Source organism: Condylura cristata, unplaced genomic scaffold, assembly GCF_000260355.1.
Source record: "Condylura cristata isolate star-nosed mole 26May11 unplaced genomic scaffold, ConCri1.0 scaffold00004, whole genome shotgun sequence".
Classification (NCBI taxonomy): domain Eukaryota; kingdom Metazoa; phylum Chordata; class Mammalia; order Eulipotyphla; family Talpidae; genus Condylura; species Condylura cristata.
This window is the reverse complement of record NW_004567105.1, coordinates 55760452-55783543: the sequence shown is the minus strand read 5'-3', so window position 1 is coordinate 55783543 and position 23092 is coordinate 55760452. Positions and strand designations below refer to the sequence as shown.

Genomic DNA, 23092 nt, shown 5'->3' with positions numbered 1-23092 from the left:
TCAATCTAACACACAAAAGAATATTGAAAACTAGAGAATCCAGCCTATCATTTTGAAGAAGGGAGCTGCCCAGGATAAAATGAAGATAAATGAATATACATGTGACCAAATTTGGCAATGGGCTCCCAACTCCTTTCAAAACAAGAGAACCTACATGGGACCTAATGAAGTAAGCTCATCAGTAGAAAAGGATAACTAAGATCTAGTGAGGAAAAAAAATTAAGGTTTATTTCTAAAGCTAATTTTACCTATTTCAATTATCTCCTGACATTAAAAATATTTTAGGATACTCTACCTGCATCATACGCGCATTTTCAACTTTAGCTTCCTCCAGCTTAGGCTGCAATTGAACAAGCTCAATTTTCATCTCACCAACCTAAATAGAAAGTTAAAAATCAATTGGTTCCATAGCTATTGAAACCAGACACATAGAATATCAATAGAAACACAATGTTTTATAAGGATTTGGAAACAGAAAATTCTATCCTTTTCTTTTACTTCTAAATATGATTAAAAAAAAAGCCACGAGAGAATATGGGTGATTTTCTTCCCAAAAGAGTTTACCTTCCTTGAGTATATGACAGGGCAGTGGGAGAATGCAGTTACCATGGAAGAAAAGCAGATGGAAAACAAAGTGGCAGCTCCATGAATGGTATGCAATACAGAGATGGACCACTCAGATCTCCGTTGTTTAATTGCACTATGCTAATAAGTACTACCAGCACTTGACTCATTTTTAAAAATCCTTTATTACAATAAAAGATATAAATCTATATTATAATAAAAAGTCAACCCAGACTTATATTCTCTCAGTATTGCCAAAAAATTGCTGATAATAAATTGAGTCCCTTTGCCTTAGGAAACTTAGTGAACTTTTTTAATTCTCAAGTTAATCATCTGTAAAATGGCAGTCACACTAGCATTTACCTCATTGCTATAAGGAATATCGAAGGATTGTATATGAAGCACATTAACAGAGTGTGTGGGACCTATATTCTTAGTAAATTGTAGCTCTTATTATTATTATTTCTTGTATTTTCTATTATATACTACCATTTGGGCAGCTCATCACTTACCTGAGATTCAGCAAAAGCCAATTTATCAAGTCCATTTACATATCTTTGCTTTGCTTTCATTACAGCCTGTCGCCTCTTAGTCAAAAGCTGTCTAAATGAGGCAATGAGTTCAAGATAAGAAGTAGGAGTAACATAATTATGTCTTCCTAATTCCTGCAAGAACCTAAACAGGGATAAGAACAAAGACAAAGCATTTGGGGGGTTTCTCATGCCTTTCTAACTCCTGCTTCTATCACTACAGAGATCCAGCAATATTCTTTCTCAAACTTTGCTAGACAAAACTGTAATTTTATAATAAATTTCCCTCTTTTTGTTAAAGCTGTATCAGGTAGTTTTATAATTACTTACAAGCAGAGGGTTTTAAATTACCAGAGATATTTAGAAAACACAGACATCCTATTGAAATTTTGGGTTTTCATAAATATAGATGCTATAAAATATAAAGCATTATTGCCATTAAAAATTATTACTATTGGGCCCTCCCTGGTGGTGCAGCGGGTTAAAGCACAGCACTAAGAAGCTTAAGCCACTTCTGCATGAGGTCGATTCCCGCCTGCCCCAGAGAGAGCCACATGGCGTGGCAGACCTCTCCTGACCCGCCCGCTGCTCCCCTCAGCAGTGTACTTCGTCGATCTGCCTGTTCTGCTCCCCTCCCTGTCTCTGGTGAATCCTCTCACCCTCCACATCTCTGGCCTGTACCCCAGCTCTATATGAATAAATAAATAAATCTTTTAAAAAAATTATTACTATTAACCTTTCTGAAAGCTCTATAATGGAAGTGTGGAAGTGTTTACAGATTGGAACTATCTCTCGATGTTCAACTTCAGTAAGCTCCAGTGTTTCTAAGAATTTCACAGCTACCCGTTCAAGGGCATCTTCTGGCCATGGCTAAAAATGAGGGAAAAAAATGTATAAAATTTAAGATTAGTAGTCCCACTCTAACCATGTGTTGTAACTTTCTAAGTGAGAAGAATTTGGGATGAGAAAATTAAATTCTTAATTGAGAAAACAGAATTAGGAAGACTGAGGTCACAAGTAATTTTATGAAAGATTTAGTAAATATTTTTACATTAAAAATAAATACAATGTAAAGAAAAGGTCAACAAAGTTTTAATATAAAAAATATACTACATTACTTTTTCTAATTTACATCACAATGGCAGAGGCTGCTTGTTACTCACTAATACCGGTCATACCCTTTCCTTAGCATTCAATTTTATTTTAGATAGCAATATGCCTAGATTACACTTCCTAGAATCCCTTGCAATACAGACTGGGTAATCATATATAAGGAGTTGCTGTATAGGGACTTCAGGGAAGAGTATTTATAAAGGGTTGCATAGAATTTGGCTTTTTTTTTTTTTTGCTCTCTTTCCCATTATTCTACTCTTTGTCTAGAACACACATGTGATAGTTGGAGCTCTAGTAGCCACCTTAGATCATAATATGCCTTTGAGGAAGGATATCACATGCTAAAGATCACTAAGTAGAAAGAATTTGGGATTCTGATGACTTGGTTACCCAACCACAGAAGACCCATTATGCATAACTTCAGATACATACATGAAAGGAAGAAAAACTTTAGTATTTAGTTTGGGTTTCTATTACTAACAATCTATCATAATTCCAAAATACAAAATAAAAACTGAACTTTTGGTTTTCTTTCTCACAAATTCTGTTTCTTCTCCTCTTCCTATATCAGTGAATAAGTTCTTTGCTTTTCCTGGAATATGCCAAGTCTGCACTTACTTTTGAGTCTTTGGACTTACAGTTTCTTATGACTAGAACCCTCCACCCCCATCTCCACAGGACTCACTCTGCTCTAAGGCCAACTAGGTCTCCCAGAGCACTCTTATTAAGGCAGCTGGGCCCTCCCTGGTGGCACAATGGGTTAAAGCTCAGCACTGTGAAGCTATCACAGCCACTGCAGCATGATTTTGATCCCCAGCCAGGGAGGTGACCCACACAGTATGGCAGACCTCTCCTGACCCACCTGCTGCTCCCTCAGCAGTGTATTTCAGTAGATATGCCTGTTTTGCTCCCTATTCTGTCACTGTTGAACCCTCTCACCCTCCAAACCTCTGACCTGTACCCCAGTTCTGTACGTATAAATAAATCATTAAAAAAAAAAGCTCTCCTTCCCTTATCACCCTCATTTTCCTTATCCCGAGTTTCCTTCTGAGCACTTATCAACACTTGTCAATTTTTATTAGTTTATTTATTGTCTTACATACACACTAAAATGTAAAACCCATTAAATCAAACTTTTACTCACCCCTATTGTCTTCAGTGCCTACAAAGCACTTGTCAATAAATATTTAAACTATTTTTTTAAAAGATTTGTTTATTTATCTTACAGTACTGGGTGTGGTGGGTGAGAGGGTTCACCAGAGACAGAGTGGGGAACAGAACAGGCAGAACCACTGCTGAGGGGCACAGTGGACAGGTCAGGTGAGATCTGCTGTGCCATGTGGGTTGCCTCCCCGGGACTGAACTCGTGCTGCAGTAGCTTTGGAGAGCTTCATAATGTGGTGTTTTAACCCTAAACTATTTTAATGAAGTAATTTATGTTGAAAGATTATCTATTACACTGTTAATAAATGTGAAATTTATATTTTACTTGCTTGTTAGAATATTTGAGGAACTGCATTTCATTTAGATTAAAAAAGATGCTGGTAATGTTTTTGTTTTGTAGCAAACAATATGCATTTTAAGACCAATTTTTTTGAGAATTGGCCCTGTATCCTAGTGAAATTCAAACATATTATAACTAAATTACACTCATGTGGCATTTTTGTACTGACATATTTTAAACATGTAGGCTTTTAAACTTTTATTATGAAAACCACTTAAGTTTTATAAAATGCCAGAATATGTGATGACATGTCACTAAACACATTACAGAAATTTATCTTATGTTTGAAACAATTCATTTAAATTGTCCTGCTAATGATGAAGGTCGTAGAAGATAAAATGTTCATGATTAAAGGGACAGAAACATCTTATTGTGTCTTCAAACAAAGGGGAGGTGTCATCATAGATAATAAGAAGTTCAACAGTAGGGTACTTCTGAATTGCTGAAGTTAGAACAACCATGCCATCAGGATTCTTAATTCACTCTACCATTCTCAGTGGTTTTGTTTCTTCCTTGTACTCATCCTATCATGGTAACAAAATGAATGTTGAAGTTTTGAACATTACACCAAGGTTGACATAAAGGGTCTTTTTTTACCTTGAAACTTTTTGTGTAGTGAAAAGAAAACGTCTCAAAGTTCCCCAGCAGACTTTAACTCACTGACCCATTGATAAGAACTGGGTCACTATTAGGCTACTACATAAACTAATCAATAATAAGAGGAATGAGAGCACCAATTTTGATCTAGACAAATTAGGAATCAATCCATGAGATGCATAGCAATGTGAAGGCCACCTTCCCAAACAAAATCAGAATTCTGTGAATAGAATGGAGTGGGTAGAAAATGACTATTGATAGGTCACCAACATTATCTCCTATACCTCCATGAGCTAATGTTGCAAGTCATGATGTACCTCGCAGATAAGTCTTGTTTTAACTGCAGGTATAAATCCATGTTCCAAATAGCCTTCTTAAATTTGGCTTTACCATTTTATCAAAACTTTACCTCATGACGTGACTGGCACACAGCTCAAGCCAGACCTTACAATCTCATAACAATCTCTTATTGTTCACTTACAATCCATACAGCTTCAATTTTCATTTTACTGCAGGAAACCCTCGATATCAAAACAAATATTCCAATAATTCCTTTTCTTTCCTTCTAAATTGTTTCAACATCTCTGATAAGCATACACCTTTTCTGTGTGATACCAAGTGATTTACACTCATTTTCTGAGTCTCACACTCTAAGCCCCAAAGTCGTCAGCATCTCTGACACAGAGTCTACATTCTTACTGCTTCACTTTAAAAACTTTATTCCTTGGTGGCGCAGCAGAGCACAGCACTAAGAAGCTAAAGCCACTTCAGCATGAGTTCGATCCCTGCCCTGGAGGTGACCCACATGGCATAGCAGACCTCTCCTGACCTGCCTGCTGCTCCCCTCAGCAGTGTACTTTGTAGATCTACCTGTCCTACTCCTGACTCTTTCTTGGGTGAAGCCTCTCACTGCCCCCACACCTCTGGCCTATATCCCAGTTCTGTATGCATAAAATAAATAAATCTTTAAAAAAAAAAACCTCTATTCCTCTCTGTTATTTACTTTATTTTTCTATGGATTTGTAACTTCCAGCTCTCCCTTTTTCTTATTTTCCCCAAGTATGAATGATCTACAATAGAACAGAAACAATATCTACAATAGAACAGAAACTCTCATGGATATAAACAAGATATTCAGAAGTAGTGAGACTGTATTTATAAAATTTCACAAAAGAATATCTACTGTCATGCATATTTTGTTTGTTTGGCTTAGGTTTTTGGCTACCTAATGGATGCAACATCAAGATATGGTTTGCATAAAAGAAAATTGTTTCACAGCTTTTACTGTTATATAAATATTCACTAAATGTTAAAACTAGCTAAAATATATGTGGGGTTCTTAAAAAGGTAGAATTAATTTTTTTTAACATGCAATCAGCTATATTCTCTTTTGCCTACTTATCAAATATGATAAAGTTTTGATGTACGCACTTATCTCAACCAAATATCACTAATTGTACTTATTATTAAGCATGATAAACAAACAAAAGAAAACAAAGCAAATTAGTATCAGAAATGTATTTTCTAAAAAACTGGCCAGGGTCAGTCCAGCATGGGGCATTAAACAAATAGAAAGCACCCTGAGTTACTGTTCTCAAGAACCTAAATAGTGAATGGATTTTCACAGACAGACAGTGGCAATTTTGCCTTTATGTTAAGAGATGCAGTGGCATTTATCATTTATTGCTGGCCTGACTGGTCTTCCTTTCTCGTTTTGCTCCTCTCCAAATCGTCTATCACACAGTCACCAAGTATTTGATTTTCTTTTGTCCTAAAATATAAATGTGCTTAAAATATACTAATACAAGATCTTGGTAAAATCAAACTTCTAGGAACATCCTAAAAATTTCTTTGTAATCTGTAACCCACTCAAAGCTCCAAATTGATTCCTGTTATACTCCTTGCCCGTCAGTTATACCAAATTACTTGCTATTACCCAAAAGAACCATGTTCTCTCCATGCTGTTCTTTGTACATCCTATCCCTTTGGCTTAGTTAATTTTTGTGTCAACTTGACTATGGGTCAAGGGTCCCCATATATTTATTCAAACATTATTCTGTTTCCTGAGGTATGTTTTTAAGTGATTTTAACATTTAAAAAGCAAAATTTAAAAAGCAACAGACTAAGTGAAGCAGATTGCCCTCCTTAATGTGAGTAGAGCTTGTACAATCAGTTGAAGACTTATCTAGAATAAAACATTTTTAAAAAACTGACCTCCCCTTGAATAAGGGGGAATTCCTTCTGTCCAAATAAATTCATTCAAGCTAGGTTACCAATTCTCCCCTAAACTGAATACTGGCTCCAATTGGGTCGTTAGCCTATGATCTTTAAGCTAGAAATGAACCATCTGCTCTCTTGTAGTTGGCTTTCAGCTTGCCAACTACAGGTCTTGGAACTTGTTAGCTTCCACAGGCATGTGGGCCAATTCCTTGTGATAAATCTCTATGTATTTTTACATACAGATATGCTATGTGTGTACAAGTATGAATTTATGTATATTGCTAAAGAATGGATTCTTTTGATTTTTAATATACTCCAGTATGTAATCATCATATTTCAGAGATTTACTATCTCCACAAGTAAACCATTTGGACACCAAAATTATGGCATTTTATGTCATTGTGATTGTTCATAGATTGATTGCCTTTTCTGTCCTTCAGTCTAGACAGAGTGGGATCATGTAGTCTTAGAAGTCCCTGGTATCAAGTACTATATCTGTTACTATGATCAAGAAACATTTGCTGTTTTGGGGGTTTTCCTGGTGCAGGGGTTAAAGTCAGTGCTATCAAGCTATCAGCAGCAACTGCAGCATGAGTTTGATCCCCCACCTCGGAACTAACTAATCCGCTAATGCACAGTAGACCTCTCCTGTCTTGCCCGCTGCTCCTCTCAACAGAGTATTTCAGTACATCTGCCTGCACTGCTCCCCACCCTACTTTGGTGAAACCTCTCACCCCCCTGCAATTCTGGCCTATATTCCAGTTCTTGTGTATATAAGTGAAAATAAAATCTTTAAAATACAAAAAGAAAGAAACATTTGCTGAATGTATATTAATGGTTCTAAAGTAAGATTTCAGTAAAATCCCCAAAGATTTATAAAAATTACAAACCTGAAACCAGTCAATTGTACAGCAATTGATGAGGGATGGGAACTGTCTCAAGCGATTTCGAAAGGCATCTCCAATGGGGCTAAAGGCCACTACAACATGAAGATTATCTTTGCAACGACTCACAAAGAATGCAAACAAGGCTAAGGGGCTAAGTTCTTCATGCTTATTGCCAGCCTGAGCTACAGGACGAACACCCTAGGGAATATTAGAAAATTAAACAACTCATAAAATAAACAAGCTGATCATAGATTATTAAAATTTTTTATTACTCCCCTTGTAAATGTCTTATACTTTGTTTTTATAACAATAGAATGGCTTCAATATAGTTTGTATTTAGAATTTTATAATTGTATAATTTAAGAGAAATATCTGATAAGAATTTAACTTATAAAGATACTTATAAACAGTTCATCTATATGTGTATAAAGATTATAACTTTTTTTTTAAAGGAAAAATCTAAACAACTAAAGCATCTACCAGTAAGGGACAGGTTAAAAACATGAAATATCCACATATTGTAAATTTATGCAATGGTTAAAAATGAGGTATATTTATGTTATGTGTCAGAGGGATTAAATAAAATCCAAGATGCAGTCTTCAAAGTTAAATGCACAGGATTCTGTGCAGTAAAGTTAAATACACACGACACATCCAAGATATCACCCAGAAAAAATCCAGAGAATTTAAGATCCCTTTTTCCCTGTATCTCCTTCTCCACTCCAGGTCATAAACTCATAATGCATCATTTTCTGAGGTCTTATGGAGTTCCTCGCAGTCCATAAGTACTTAATTTAATTTCAGACCTCACATCAATCCTATGTAAGAACTATTATGTGTACATAACAGTTACATTTTATAGAACAGAAAAGTAAGGTGGTGCTTGAAGTAACAGGGTAAATCCATTTTACTGCAGGTGTTATCACCAGAGGCTGAAATGAAAGATGTAGGTATGAGTGAAAAAGGTGGGGGTAAAAGCAGTTATGGTAATGAGAAAAGGAAGTTACTAACAAAGATCTTATGTAGGTAGGAAGGTCTTAGAAACTGGGATCAAAGGGCAGTGTACTTCACAATTGTTTATCACTTAATTCACTAAGTTTGACTCTCAGCTATGTGAAAACCATTTTAAGGCTTTTAAAATTTTACTAACCAGCACTAAACCATAAAAGTTAATCAGATAATATTTTAAAGCTAAGTTTCCTCATATCACTGTAAACCTAAAATTTCCAATCACTCCTAAAACATGCTAAATAAAATCAAGCATATGAAACTAACTTTTATCATTATAAAAAATGAATTTTAATATTGTTCACAAATATAAGCAATTCAAAATTCAAAAAAAAATGTATTTACGTAATATACTTTTAAGTTTTAAATTATCCAAATCCTCTGCACAAACTATATTTATACTGAAGATTAGAGAAAAATTTCAAAATAAGAAATTTCTGTGCTGGGAGCCGCACTCCCTAAAAAGCATTAAGCATTTACCTCCATCACTTCTTGCTTTTCATCTGCTGCAAAAATGTTAGGTATTTCTCCAGTATTGAGCACACTGTCAATATCCTCTAGAAAAGTTTCCTCTTTAATCTGAGTGTCCGTAATTAGAAAGACAGTCTTCTGGCCCTTCATGCCAACATTTCTTAATAGACCCTTAAAATTAAAAAATGCTTATAAGCAGAATAGGATGGACAGTTGTTTTTGCTCTCTGCCTTTCACCTATTTTTTTTATAACAACACCTCAATTTTAGAAAGCCCCACTCCTGGTGAGGCTATCATCAGACCCTCCATTTCTCCCATTCTCTGAGTGAGAAACCCAAACTGAGACTTGGTCAGAGTTTCCCAAGTCCCTAGACATGGTCATTAATTCAGAGGGAGGCACATGTTTAAAACATCTTATTTGGGAGATGGAGTATATCAAGCTCAGTAATCCAGAACTAATAAGGCCAACTCCATTGTCTCATAGAATCAGTCTACTATAGAAGAAAGCTAAGTGGGGGAACAGCTCCAAAGAAGATAAGATTGGGGACCCTCCCTGGTGGCACAGTGGGTTAGCACAGGACTATGAAGGGATCTGCAGACACTGCAGCATGAGTTCAATTCCCAGCTGGCCAGGGAGATGACCCACATAGCATAGGAGACTTCTTCTGACCTGCCCACTGCTCCCCTCAGCAGTGTATTTCAGGCAATCTGCCTATTACGCTCCCCATTCTGTCTCAAGTGAATCCTCTCACCCCCCACACCTCTAGCCTGTACCCCAGTTCTTGTATGCATAAATAAATAAATCTTTTTAAAAATTAAAAAGAAAAGACTGAACAACATTGATAACATCGTCATTATTAAGGTTCCCAATTAACAATCTGATGGAAAATATTTATATGAAATAAGGCCTTCCAGAACTAGAATAAAGATAGAATGTGCAGTAATAGCCAATAGTGTAATGGATAAAACATGTTATAAATCTTTCTCTGTGGTGCATACCTTTCCTCAATTTCAGTTTCCTCATCAATAAGATACAGAAACAGCAATACATGCTATATTAAGTTGTTGTATCTGTAAAATGGGATCATGGATGTAAAACACTTAGAACAGGGTTCAGCATGCACAGTAACAGTTCTATGGACAGCACTAGTATCATCATCCCCAATGTATTTAGCACATAGTTACACAGGCAGACTCTCTTCACAAGTGAAAGAATGTACTGTTATTATGTAAGACACTGAATTTCTTCATTATTTTACCTTCAAATCCTCTCTCCATTCATTCATACCATAGCTTTTAGAAATTTCTGGTTGGAAAATGTGCAGTTTTGCCATGGATGTAGCTAGACGAGTTAAAGATTGACGGCCACTTCCTCCAAGTCCAACAAGCAAAGCATTTCCCCCAGACTGCTTTAGAATTCGACATATTCGTGACAAATGTTCCAAAACATACCTATTGTAAAATATCAGTATTATTACACTAGAAAATGCAAAAGTAACTTACTTGTAACAATTACTTTTACTTTCCTGGAATGATGGACTTTGCTATCTTATACCTTAATATTGCAATCTTAAAGAGATAATCATCAATTAGTGTGATTTTTTTAAAGCAATTACAAATGGATAATTTGACGCCAAGGAAAACTAATTCAAAGCACAAATTCAGAAAATCTAATACACAAATTATTGAAGTAATATTAAACTGTAATTGCTTATACTGAGTATATCATTACTTTATTAAACATTTTCAATCTCTTAATAGTAGGATTTCTACATGAAAAACAGAAAACCAATTGTTTACAAGATAGCAACTTCAGGATAAATACTTCCTCAGCAGTAATTAGGAAAATTAAAATTAGAACCACAATAAGATACCATTCCGCTAAGTTAGAAAGTCTAGCAATTCTGAGTATTAGCAAAAGTATGAGGAACTGTAGAAACTCTTCAAGACAGTAATCACTTTTGAAGATACTCTGGCAACTTAGTCAGGTAGAAGATGCTTATATGTGGTGACACAATAATTCCATTTATAGGAATACAGCCTAGAGAAATTCTTATAGATGTTCCTAAGGACACATGAATTTTTAAAGCATTTTATGTAACTGCAAAAACTAGAAGCCACCTTGTCAATCTCAGAATGACTAAAATGTGCTAAAATTATACAATGAAATATAATAAAGTAGTAATTCATTTTTTGTAAAATACACAAACATGGAATAAAGCAGCTTGAAGAATGCTTACAGTATACCATTATAAACAGTTGTAACATGCAAAATAAGATTGTGCATATATGTTTAGTAACGTGTAGTAAAAATCCAAAGAAACATGAGTTTCTTTTTACTCTTAAAAAGACATGATGGAGAGATGTGAGGGAATACTTGCGTCACAAAGATCTTTTAACAAACTGCTAACATTTTTTTTATTATAACAGTTTATTTTTACATCATTTTGTACATTTTTTTTCCATCTCAATTGTAATCCCCATGGGTTTCCCATCACCAAGTCACCCGTGTGCCATCACCATAATCCCATACACTTCCCTCCCCACCCCCCCGTTTTTGATCCCATTCCTCACTCCACCCCCACAAAATGTCTTTGGTATATGGTTTTTCATTATTCTTGTTATTTTCTCTCCTGGTCCATTATACTCCTGCTATGAGTGAAACCATTCGGTATTTTTCTTTCTCTTTCTGGCTTATCTCACTAAGCATGATCTTTTCCATCCAAGTTGCTGCAAAAGACGTGTTTCTCTTTTTTGGCTACTGAGTAATATTCCATTGTATATATGTACCACATCTTTTTAATCCAGTCATCTATTTTTGGGCATTTGGGCTGCTTCCATGTTTTCCCAATTGTAAATAAAGCAGCAATAAACATGGGGGTGCAGGTATCTTTTTGAATTAGTGTTTTTGTGTCTTTTGGGTAGATACCTATGAGTGGGATTGCTGGGTTGTAGGGAAACTCCATGTTTACAAACTGCTAACATTTTATGGCTTAATCTGGGCAGTGTTAAGATGCTATTTATATTTTTCTTTATGCCTTTTTGTGCTTTAAAATTTATTTTGTGCCTTTTTGTTCTTTAAAATTTATTTTGGACAAAGGCACAAAATGATGTAAAAATAAATTATATATATATATTTAAATTAGGTTTAATCACAATAAAATGTTCAAGATGATATGAAAAAAATAATAAAAAAATTTAAGAAGAAAAAAAGTGACTTTTTTTCAGTGCTTTGGAGATTCTCACTTTAGGTTCCCACTTATCCTCTCAATTTTCCTAAAACCCATCCAATTCTTTAGATGCAACTTTGACAGATCACAGGGATGCCTCCCTTTGCCCCCGGGCCAAAAAAAATTTATTTTGTGCATTAAATTTTACTTTACCCATTACAATTTTACAATAGCAATTTCAAGCATCAATGTAAAATGTCAATACCTAAAAATGACAAGGTTCATTCTTGTTTTGTGAGTCTGATTATACTCATCTAAGCATTGGTCCACAATGTCATTAAACTGACGAATACTTGGAATTTCAATATAAACCCTGTCATCTCCTTCAAGGTCAGGATTCATGTAGTCACCAAACATGAGATTTCTTAAGTCTTCTTCAGTTACCTAAAGAACAGAATACAAAAAATCCACAAAATTTGAAAATGTTTCTAAATTAGGAAAATGCTTAAAATTTTTGTCTATGAAAATCAGATGATTAAACAGATAGCTGTTTTAAACATTAAGTAGTAAATAATATACTTGTAAAATACCTGAAATGATATCTTTAGAAAATAAAAAGAAGAGAGGGTTTTTAAAAACATATGCTATTCACCCTACCCCATCCCTAGACTGGAGAAATCATCTGAGATATTTTCATTTATTGAGTAGTTTCTAAGAGATGACCACCATGTTTAGCATTTTACCTCTATTACATCATTTAATTCCTACCATATAAGGTTATATGCTTAATGTAAGTTCTGTGCTACATATTTAATACTCTAAAAACAAGTATTCTCAAAATAAATGCCTATTTCTGAGGGAAATGAAGAACATACTCAATAAGAAGCTACAGTATTTCTTTAAAAAAGTTAATAGCAGCTATTATATTGTTTTAACTTAATATACTTTTTTTCTAATTTTTTTTACATCATTTTGTCCATTTTTCCATCTCAGTTGTAATCCCCCTTGGGCTTCCCATCACCAAATCACCTGTGTGTCATCACCTTAATACACTTTTAATCACTAAATATACTCACTGGTGCATTCTCTTTCCTCAAATGTGAAAAGATGCTATCAAATGATTCTTTAAAATGGTCTTTTATAACAGTTTTGGTTAAATTGAAGAGCCAGTTTCGATCACTATCATTAATGAGACGATCATAAAACACTCGGAAAACCTCATGCACGAACAGACGGATCATAATGTTCTTGTTCTCTACCGCATCTCTTTCAATAAGTAAACAGCCCCGGATAACACGTGCAAAATCCCGCAAGTTGAAAGTGTAATGTGATTTTGTGGGAGTGGGTAAAAGATTTGCCATCGATTTTTTGTATATCTGAATATGAAAAAGGATAAAAAATAAGATGTGTGTAATACATATAGTCATGCAACAAATTGTTTAAAATATTTTATTCATCCTATCAGATTTTATAGATTTGGAAAGTTATACAGTACTAAGACTAGCATGGCACACAAAGTCTTAATTTGACATAGCAAATCAAAGTCAGGCAGTATGAAGCTGAGGGAACTTCTACAGTCTTGATTCCACAAGAGCCTGAAAAGCAACATTATAGTTGGACTTAAAGACAGATATCTTGGGGTTAAGCAACTAAAAACTTCAGTAGAAAATAAAATCAGGTAACTCATTCTGAAGCATTATGAATGAAGAAGAGGGTGAAAAAATCTCCTTTAGACTAGTATGGACTTCAAAATAAATCAAGATGTGTCCTTCCTTCCCTTCTCTTAGTATTTTTCTTTCCTCTTCTATTTTAACTAGATATAAAATGGAAATAAAGTATATTTTATTTTATAGTTAATTTACTCAATACAATTTAGTATTCTCTTTAAGTAAATTAAACCTTTTATAATATAGGCCCGGGGGAAACAAAGGAAATTATTTTTTTATTTATGTGTTTTATGATTCACTTCTCCTTCTCCCCTCCATACATTGTATGCATCAAAGACAAAAAAAAAATTATCTTATCTGTAACCCATGCTGTCTGATGACATACCTCTCTTTCCAAGAGATGACTGAAATAAATATCATAATTTATGAGTAAAAGTAACTTTCTGTATTAAATACATAAATGACAAGGCACTACACTTTGCTCACTTTTCCTCTATTTTATCAGCACACATTTTCCATTGGAACAAAGGGGAGTACTTTAGAAAAATATCGTGCTCTTAGAAAAATGAAAAAAAGATTTTAGGGAGCATTTTACTTTTGGTTGTAGTGATCCCAAAACTAAACCAAATTTATGAAAACTATTAAAAGCTTAGTTTAATGATATCACCACTAACTTACCTGAAAAACATTCTTTATTTTTATTATTAATGGTGAGACTGGCTCTGGTCTCTGAGCAGAGGAAAACAACATATCCTAACTAAATGAAAAACTTCTTTTGGCCATACATATTTCTTATTCCAACCCTGGTGTTTTCTTACTATAAGTTCTTCACTGATACTTCTAAGTTATGTGGTCTGGTTTTTTGTTTTATTTTTTTAAATGCATTAACAAACTGCTTAAATTTCCTCTTTTTCTTCAGACAGACATGAAAAATGGGAGGGAAGAGAAAATCTAATAGTTAAAAAAACACTTAGGATGCAGTAGTTGTTCCCATAAAGCAATCTTGTGAAATAGGTATTTCCTTTTCTGTGATTAAAAAATTGCATTTCTGAAAGTTCAAATGACTTGCTCAAGATCACATAGTTAGGAAACAGCAGCCATGGCTCAACCCAAATGAGATTCCATAATGTCAGAGTTTATGAGCTCCCTGTTCTCAAACTTCCTTAACAGCTTTATTGACACTGAAGACTTAAGTAGGTGGTTAAGGGGAGAAATGTGTAAAATAATAATAATAATTATAATAAAGGACAAAATGAGGAAAATATATATTAAAAAACTTAGTACAGTTTGTGTAACATTAAATTTGCTTACCTCCATAGTCCCACTAACAATGTGGTTTCCAATTACAAAGTACTCCGGAGGAAAGTCACGAGTTCTAAGGTAGAATGCTACAATTGATGAGAAGATTCGGACCATGGTTTCATCACTGAAGGTATTAATGGTGCAAATGTTAAAATGTCGAAGAAAACGGGGATTGACTGGATTTCTTCCACCACCCGGAGGACCCATGGCTGCAATCAGTTCTATGTCAACCAACGTGATTTTACTTGTGTCCTTAAGGTCATACCTTCAAAACATACGAAAAATCCAAAGCAATAAGCTGGAATGAAATGTAGACTTTCCTAAAACTGTGATCTGATTTATAGCTTCTCTAAAAAGAATGACTTCTAGATAATGCTTGGAGTGGGAGAGAATTTTTTGGGAGACTTTTAGTAGTATGTTTTATTAAGTTAATACTGGCTTACATCATGGTTTCCAGAATTGAAGTGTGTGATCCCCTTTAGGCATTGCTGCCATAGTGCACCCACCAAACACAGACCCTCATGCTGTTCCTTCTTTGTGAAATCAGCCAGAAAGAAAAATGCCAGATGGTTATATTTATATGTGGAGTATTAAAAAAAAAAAAAAGATAAAGTCAAACTAAAAATCTAACTCTTGAAACCTGACTGTGGAGTGAGGCAAAATGAGGGGGACAGGAGAGAGAAAACCAGGGGTGAGAACTAAAGGAAAGAATTCTTTTTAAAACAGTCCTGTTTCTCCATGAGGAGGCACTGATTTTTTGTTCTGCAGATTCTGGCTATCTAATATCTCCTTTCCTCTTACCCTCACTTTATTTCCTCCTATTCTTTCCAATTTGACTTTCTGATTTTCTTCTTCTAACTCCAAATCTAAAAATATGGACGTAAGATCAATCTCTGGGAGACTCCATTTTGCCTGTCAGTTAGTGCTTGTTGTCCTGGAAAAATTACTAGTAATACTCCCCTTTTACTCTCAGAAATGTTCCAGTTTGAAAAATATTATACAGTGATCCTTCTTAAGAAAAGTCCTGACTTTATTCTTCCTAGCTCAAATCTTACCTTCAGAACCTATAAGGATATCTACATAAGTTTTTGTTATATAAAAAGTTACGTATTAGGGAATAACACAACTCCAAAGAAGTTTTAATTTGAAAGAGGTATCTAAATGACTCCAATAGATCACTAAATCCTGCAAAACAGGTACTTGGAAAACTCCATATAGCCAATCCTTAATCTTAGAGCACCAAGAAAGTATAAAAACAAAATTTAGCTTTTGGTAACAACCCTAATAGCTATCAGCAGGAGATTAGCTAAGCAAATTATGGAATTAAATTGTATTAAAGCTAACTAGTTTCAAAATTTAATAAAATGAATGAGAGACAAATAAGTATAGACATTCAAGATAGATATCTAAGTGCAAATAAATTGTAAACTATTAAGTACAACGTAAGTATTTAAAAATAAATAAAAATATATTTATATAAAAATCCCTGGAGGAAAAAGGAATAGCACTATTATCAGCAATTCTCTCATAGAACAAATTCCAAGGACCTGCAGTATTAAAAAAATCTAACAAAATATCACTTAACCACAAAATTAGTCTACTCTGGATTTATAATAAAAATCATGGCATATTGGGGATTAGAAAAGTATATTTTAGAGAAGGAAATGAAGAATTATTAATTGTAACTAAAGATACAATGTCATATAGAAATTGAGAATCACAGAAAATGTGGAGCATTTAAAATGATAGGAACGTAGAGGGCAGGTTATGATGTCTTAGGCTGGAAACCCATAAATTCTAGACCATAAAGAAATGGTACTTTGAGAGATTTATAATTATTCTCAATAATTAAAAATAGTTAAAAGGAAAAATACACTACATTATTGAACAAATATACTTCTAATACTGAATTATTAATCAGTTAGCTAACTCACACATTCAGAGGAATGAATAGCTTCAAAATGTATAGAAAAATTAAAAAATTTTGTATAGGGAATTCCGAGCAACGATTTTCTTTCATAAAAAATTTGGAGAAATGTATTATTTTGCTGTGAGAAACTAAAATGGGAAATGAGACTTTAGCATGATGAATTAAGGCATCAATTAAATAGTTACCAATGCCCACAGTCAAAAAATTGTCGTAATAATTCAAGAGGAGGTTGAGCTCCATATTTCTCTAATGCAGGCATATTCATGTCATCTATAAAAATTATGCACTTTTTCCCCATAGGTGGTCCAAAGACTCCTTTGCGTCTTTTATCCAATCGAGCCATAATAATGTTCTAAAATATAAAGAAGAAAGAGTAGACTATTTAAAGTCATACTTATACCAGGGGAAAAAGGAGTTTAACAAAGTAAATACCCAACAGTACTATATACATATGTGTTTATATTTATTCATATTAAAGGTGACACTATACTTCACATACACATCATTCAAAGAACACTACTGAAATCCTACTATTTGCTATATATTGTTACATATATACATATATATATTTATACTGTATATACAGATGCACACTCAATTTTCTTCATTGGATACCCCATATGTAGCTGCTAATTTTAACTTACTTTGTATCTATAAATACTAATCTAAATGTGAAGGATTTTGAAGTTAAAGCCTAAAGCAACAGAATGAGCTCCACAGGTCAGGAGAGAATGGACAGACAAAAATTTAGGAATGAATGATTAAAATGGTGATTCAAAAAGGTCTCATGCAGTATTTTCATCTAGGCAACATTTGGAAGTAAAGAGTGGAATGCAAGCTACATGATTCTTGTCACAAAAGGTCAAACAAAAGGCCATGTTTTAAAGGATCTTTCACTGATAGTACTTCAATAAGCACAGCAAATATTCCTAAAGTCCATCTGGGAGAATCTAGACAGAACAATCAAAATTGCCCCCTCCCTTTAATCCCTCTCTCTCTTTATCTTCCTTCTCACTCCCTCTCTTTATCACTACTCCTTTCTTCCTTGTTCCCGTCTCCAGTTAAAAAAGGATGCTTTTCTCAGACTTAAAATGTGACAAAGCTCATTAATCCAGTATTAATACAAAAATGTTCTCTTTTAACTTTAGTCCTTAAGCCTTGACTTTAAAATATATTGTGCAAAATAATACTTTCAGAGTTCTATTTAAATTCATTAAAGATTGCATTGTTGATTTAACATACAATTATAGGCCCTAATTACATTAGGGAAAAATTATTATAGAACCATGTTTCTGTTTATACTAACCTGAACCTGGTTAGCACTGGTCCGAGCAGAGAAATTAACATAAAAAGGAAAGTACTGGTCCTTTTCCAAATGATTCATTAGTTTGTCCTTCACATATACTGACTTTCCTGTACCCGTTGGACCCACAAAAAGCAGTGGCCTTTATGGAAATAATGAACATATCATTCATAAAAGGTAAAAATGAGGATAAATTTCTGCTGAAAGAAATTGGAGTTAATTGAAAAGTTAAATAATAATCAAATCATCTTCATCTAAAACCTCATTATTTTAATCTACCATTGTTACTCCATGAAGTACTGGTAAAAGTAATGATTGCCATCCATTTTTGCTTACTGTCATGAAGACTTTAATAGTAGCAATTATATAAAGATATAATATTGCTATATGGAAAACACCCATAAAAGAAATAATAACTTTAACTTTTAAAAAAACAAAGTCAAAGTTTGTCTCCTTGGAAAAGTGACGTATATGTACTCTTAGGTAGAGATAACAGGCAACAGTGAAGTATGGAATAGAATGATGAGATGGGTAGTAAGGTGTTTGGATGTTCAGAATTATCTCAAAAACATGAAGTTTTGTGACAAACTAAATGACAGTGAATGCTAAAGCTAACAGTTATTTACATGTGTTAATATCATTTTGGAATCAAATCATAAGGTGGTTTATGAGGCAACAAGGTGATGTCAAAGGTTTTAGAATAAGAAAAAACCTGTATTTGGACATGTCAATTAGTCCCCAGGCTCTGAGTTATCTGAAATTGGAGGACCTCAAAGTCTATTTCAAAAATCCTGTGATCCTATTAGAAAGGCACTGCTATACACTGAAGGAATGTTTATAACAGCATTTCTTACTTTGCATAGGTAATACTCAAATCCATTAGAAATGTATATCTAATTGTGTCCATTGTTGGGACTATGATATCTTGAATCTTGAGACTTTTATCTCCTAAATTAGTACTTTTAATTAGTTCATTCCAGTGGACCCAGCGACCTCGGTTTTTCAACTACAAGAAAATAGAAATTTCATAATATTATAGTCATGTACTTGCTAAAGTGAAGGACTCTTTAAAGCATACTGTTATTGTATTTTAAAAACTTTCTTTTTCCCCTTTTCTGATAAAATATTAGGTTAAATAATGTATATAACATTTTTGTCATGAAAGTGATTAATAAACATCCATGAATCTATAACTAATTAAAGAAATATATATATTTTTCTTTAAATTAATTTCCTTTTCTTTAATAACAAAAAGATCTTAACAAAACTTATTTAGCACAAATTCAATCTGTTTAGAATTTCAGATATTTTTGCCTCTATGCATTCTTAACACTAATCTTTCCAAAATTCCTAGTGTCTGATTACATAGATCAAGTGCTGCATCTACTTGGGAGCCGCCCTGATCTAGCTCAAGTTATAATTTGTTAGACTTTGGTTTCATGTTTTCATAATTTAAAACAATGAGAAAATAATATAAGAAATAAATTCACTATACTTTTTCCTCTAAAATTATTCCCATTGGTATTTTGATCCAGGCTGTATACAGCCATGACATATGACATATCTAACTGATAGTTGAATATTGAAAGTCTTCTGAACCACTGGCTAAATAGCTGCTATTTAATACCCCTAAGTGCCTCCCTGCTTTCTCTTCTTCCCACTCTTATCTTCCTTGGATTCTCTTGCCCCTCCCTGGAGACCCAAAGGTCTGTCTCCAAGCTACTAAAGGGATAATACCTGGCAAAGTAGGTCTATTGAGCCCTGCTCCAAATACTATTTTCTTAAAAATTGTGTCTGTATATGGTATGTGCCCAGATGAAAGTGGGTAAATGTTTCTTTGGCAATTCATAATCAAGTTTTTATATTATATATTATTATATAATTATATATTATTTTATATTTTTAAATTTTAGCTTTTATTTTATCAAAGTTATATGTGCATATTTTAGAGATTAAGAAAAAAAGCAGTTTATCATTCTCATTTCTCCTTTCTGGTAGCAACTAACTTTACCTCTCTTTCAGCTACTTTAGTATTTATCTCCAATTCTTAAAGAATATGCTTGTGCTAGCATCTCCTGATATTTCATTTTAGAGCTAACTTTAATGTTTTCCCATTGTGGCTAATAAGGATGCCATTCTCTTTTGGTTATTTTCTTAAAATTCTGCTAACATGGCTTTAGGGAAAGTCAGGAGAGCTGGGTTGAAGTCCTAATTCTGCTAGCCACTTGCCTTTCTAGGTTTGCTTTTTTATTTATAAATCTATCTCTAGAAAATGAAAAATGGTAACTAGCCTCTATGAGGTAGAAGTAAATTAGCTTAAATCAAATAATTATATAAAAATGCCGAGCCCTCCCCGGTGGCGCAGCGGGTTAGAGCACATCACTGAGAAGCTAAAAGGCACTTCCGCATGAGTTGGATTCCCGCCTGCCCCGGAGGAGATCGCGAGGCAGACCTCTCCTGACCCGCCTGCTGCTCCCCTCAGCAGTGTACTTCATTGATCTGCCTGTTCTGCTCCCTACTCTGTCTCTGGTGAAGCCTCTCGCCACCCCTGCACCTCTGGCCTGTACCCCAGTTCTGTATGCAGAAATAAATAAATCTTTAAAAAAAAAATGCCTGCTATTTAAAAGAATACTTTTGTGAATTCTTTTTTAGTTTTGTTTTCTTTAAATTCAAGTAACATTGGTTTACAATGTTGTTTGTGTTTTAAAAGTATAGGCTCTTTCCCTTTCAGGAGTTATCACCACTCTGCACCTGCCACAACAACACCCATAGTCCACCACAGTCTACTGTGCTTCCTCCCATTTTGTTCTCATCTCATTCCCCCTCTGGAAGCCTTAGTACTATAATATGTTTTCTAGGGTTTATTGATAGTGTGGCTTTATTTGACCTATTGTTTGGTGTCTCTATCTATCTCATTAAATATTTCTCCTCCTGATTTATTTAGCATAATCCCCTCCAGCTCCATCGGTGTTGCTGCAATAGTAAGAGTTTATCTCTGATAGCTGAATAGTATTCCCATTTATATAGTTACATTGTTCTGATCCATTCATCAGTATTTGGACACTTTTAGTGTTGCAATTACATTAGATCTTCCATGTTGTTGAGATTGGGTTGCAGAGATTTTTCTTCTGTGTAGTACAATATTCTCCTGAGGACTCAGTTGCTGTTTGCTGTTTTTTCATCTACCAATTATTTGATTCCCAAATATTAAGATCACAAAACTACTTTTCTAGCAGATCATGTTGTAGATTAGGGAAAACTAATCTTTAGTTAGGCCTTTCAGTGAATGTGGGTGGTCCTGTCTGCAGAGGGTCTGCTATGACAAGTCTGCCCACTATCTACTTCATGGAACCCATCGAACATGAACATATATCTATGAAAGGTCGCATGTGGTGGGTCCACCCTGAATTCCCTTTCCCAGAGTTCACTGAGGCCACAGTGATATTAGTGGGGCATCTTCTGGGGAGGCTCCATCTTCAGGTGTCTTTAGCGAGTATACTGAGGTCACATTGATGTTCAGGGGGCTACTGCAGTGGGGCAGGAGTACTTCTATCCTTGTACCCATTCAGGAACTTAACTAAGACTGCACTGATGTTAGCAGGTCATCTGCTGTAGGTAGCTTTCCCTTATACCTGTTCAGGGAGAGTACCAAGGCTGTACTGGTGTCTGCCAAGGTCTGCCTCTGGGTCTTGTTGTGGGGCTCACCGAAGTCTGTGAAGGACTGCCATGGAGGAGCCTGGTCAATTCCGTACTCTGCTTGTCAGGCTTTCAAGTTACCAGGGATCACCCTGTCTGCATAGTTGCCTATTTATTTAGTCTTTTCCACTGCTTGTGTAGGGAGTCCCCCTCCTTTAGATGTTATTCCTAGTACATGTTTACTTCAGATGTAATTTTGGCATTCTTCTCCTATAATCTAGCTGTGAGGATGAGAAGGAGATCCCAGCATCTTTACTCTGCTGCCATCTTTCCTGAATTCTTTTTTAAAGTGGGTAAATAGATTTAACTTAAATCTGAAATTGGTAAATATCCTTAAGTAAATTCTTCTTTTCTACCTACTGTTATAGGAGAATAAATAACTAATAACCACAGAAGTCAAAATAACTCCAGCATGCCTATTGATCCAAGACTGTGTCTTACAGCTAATCATAGAAAGCATTATACATCATACCTCATACATATAGTCATAGACGAGACCTTTTTCATCAAAGTGGCATTCCCATTTACCCACAGAGTCAGGCACTGGGTACTTTTCACTTTTTCCCAGTATCACAAACCGTACGAAATTATCGAAAACAATACGACCATCTGAATCACAACTTCCTCCAATGGACCAAATTAGAGAAAATACAAAGCAAGCCTGTTGGCAAAGATAAATATATAAATAAAAGAAAAAAATATTTAAACAAAATTTTTACAGATTAACTAAAATTTAACATATGAAGGCCTGACTAACCCACTTGGAAAAGATCAGATCTACAAATAGGATGGGACGGAGCACAGTTAAATCACATACTTATTTCTCTAACAATATCTACTGAAATGTTAAATGCTCATACCAAGTGATCTGTTAAAATGATATATGGGCAATATTTTCACTGCAAACACTGTTTATGACAGTGAAAAGCAACCCAAATGGTCTTCAATAGGCGTCTGCTTAATTGGTTTATACTTCATACACTGTAATACATGCCATTGTTAAAAAAGTAAGTGATACTGATAAGGAAAGCTTTCTAAGACATATTGTAAGAAAAGAGATAAATCAGTATGCATATGTATATAGGTATGAATCTTTAGCTACTCACTTAGTTCTCACCAAAAATACACAT

General features: G+C 34.4%; 1 protein-coding gene across 1 annotated transcript in view; it reads right to left on the bottom strand.

Moving 5' to 3' along the window:
• DNAH12 (dynein, axonemal, heavy chain 12) overlaps window positions 1–23092 on the bottom strand; it is a 130284-nt gene that overhangs the window by 42873 nt on the left and 64319 nt on the right. The window contains exons 35-47 of the mRNA XM_012735164.1: window positions 22435–22632; window positions 19121–19272; window positions 18270–18408; window positions 17149–17315; window positions 15043–15298; window positions 13141–13440; window positions 12330–12508; window positions 10154–10346; window positions 8904–9065; window positions 7419–7613; window positions 1831–1964; window positions 1077–1239; window positions 296–376 (exon numbers count right to left, since the gene is read on the bottom strand). Of these exons, the coding sequence (XP_012590618.1) occupies window positions 296–376; window positions 1077–1239; window positions 1831–1964; window positions 7419–7613; window positions 8904–9065; window positions 10154–10346; window positions 12330–12508; window positions 13141–13440; window positions 15043–15298; window positions 17149–17315; window positions 18270–18408; window positions 19121–19272; window positions 22435–22632 (2319 nt within the window). The remainder of the gene's footprint in view (window positions 1–295; window positions 377–1076; window positions 1240–1830; window positions 1965–7418; window positions 7614–8903; window positions 9066–10153; window positions 10347–12329; window positions 12509–13140; window positions 13441–15042; window positions 15299–17148; window positions 17316–18269; window positions 18409–19120; window positions 19273–22434; window positions 22633–23092) is intronic.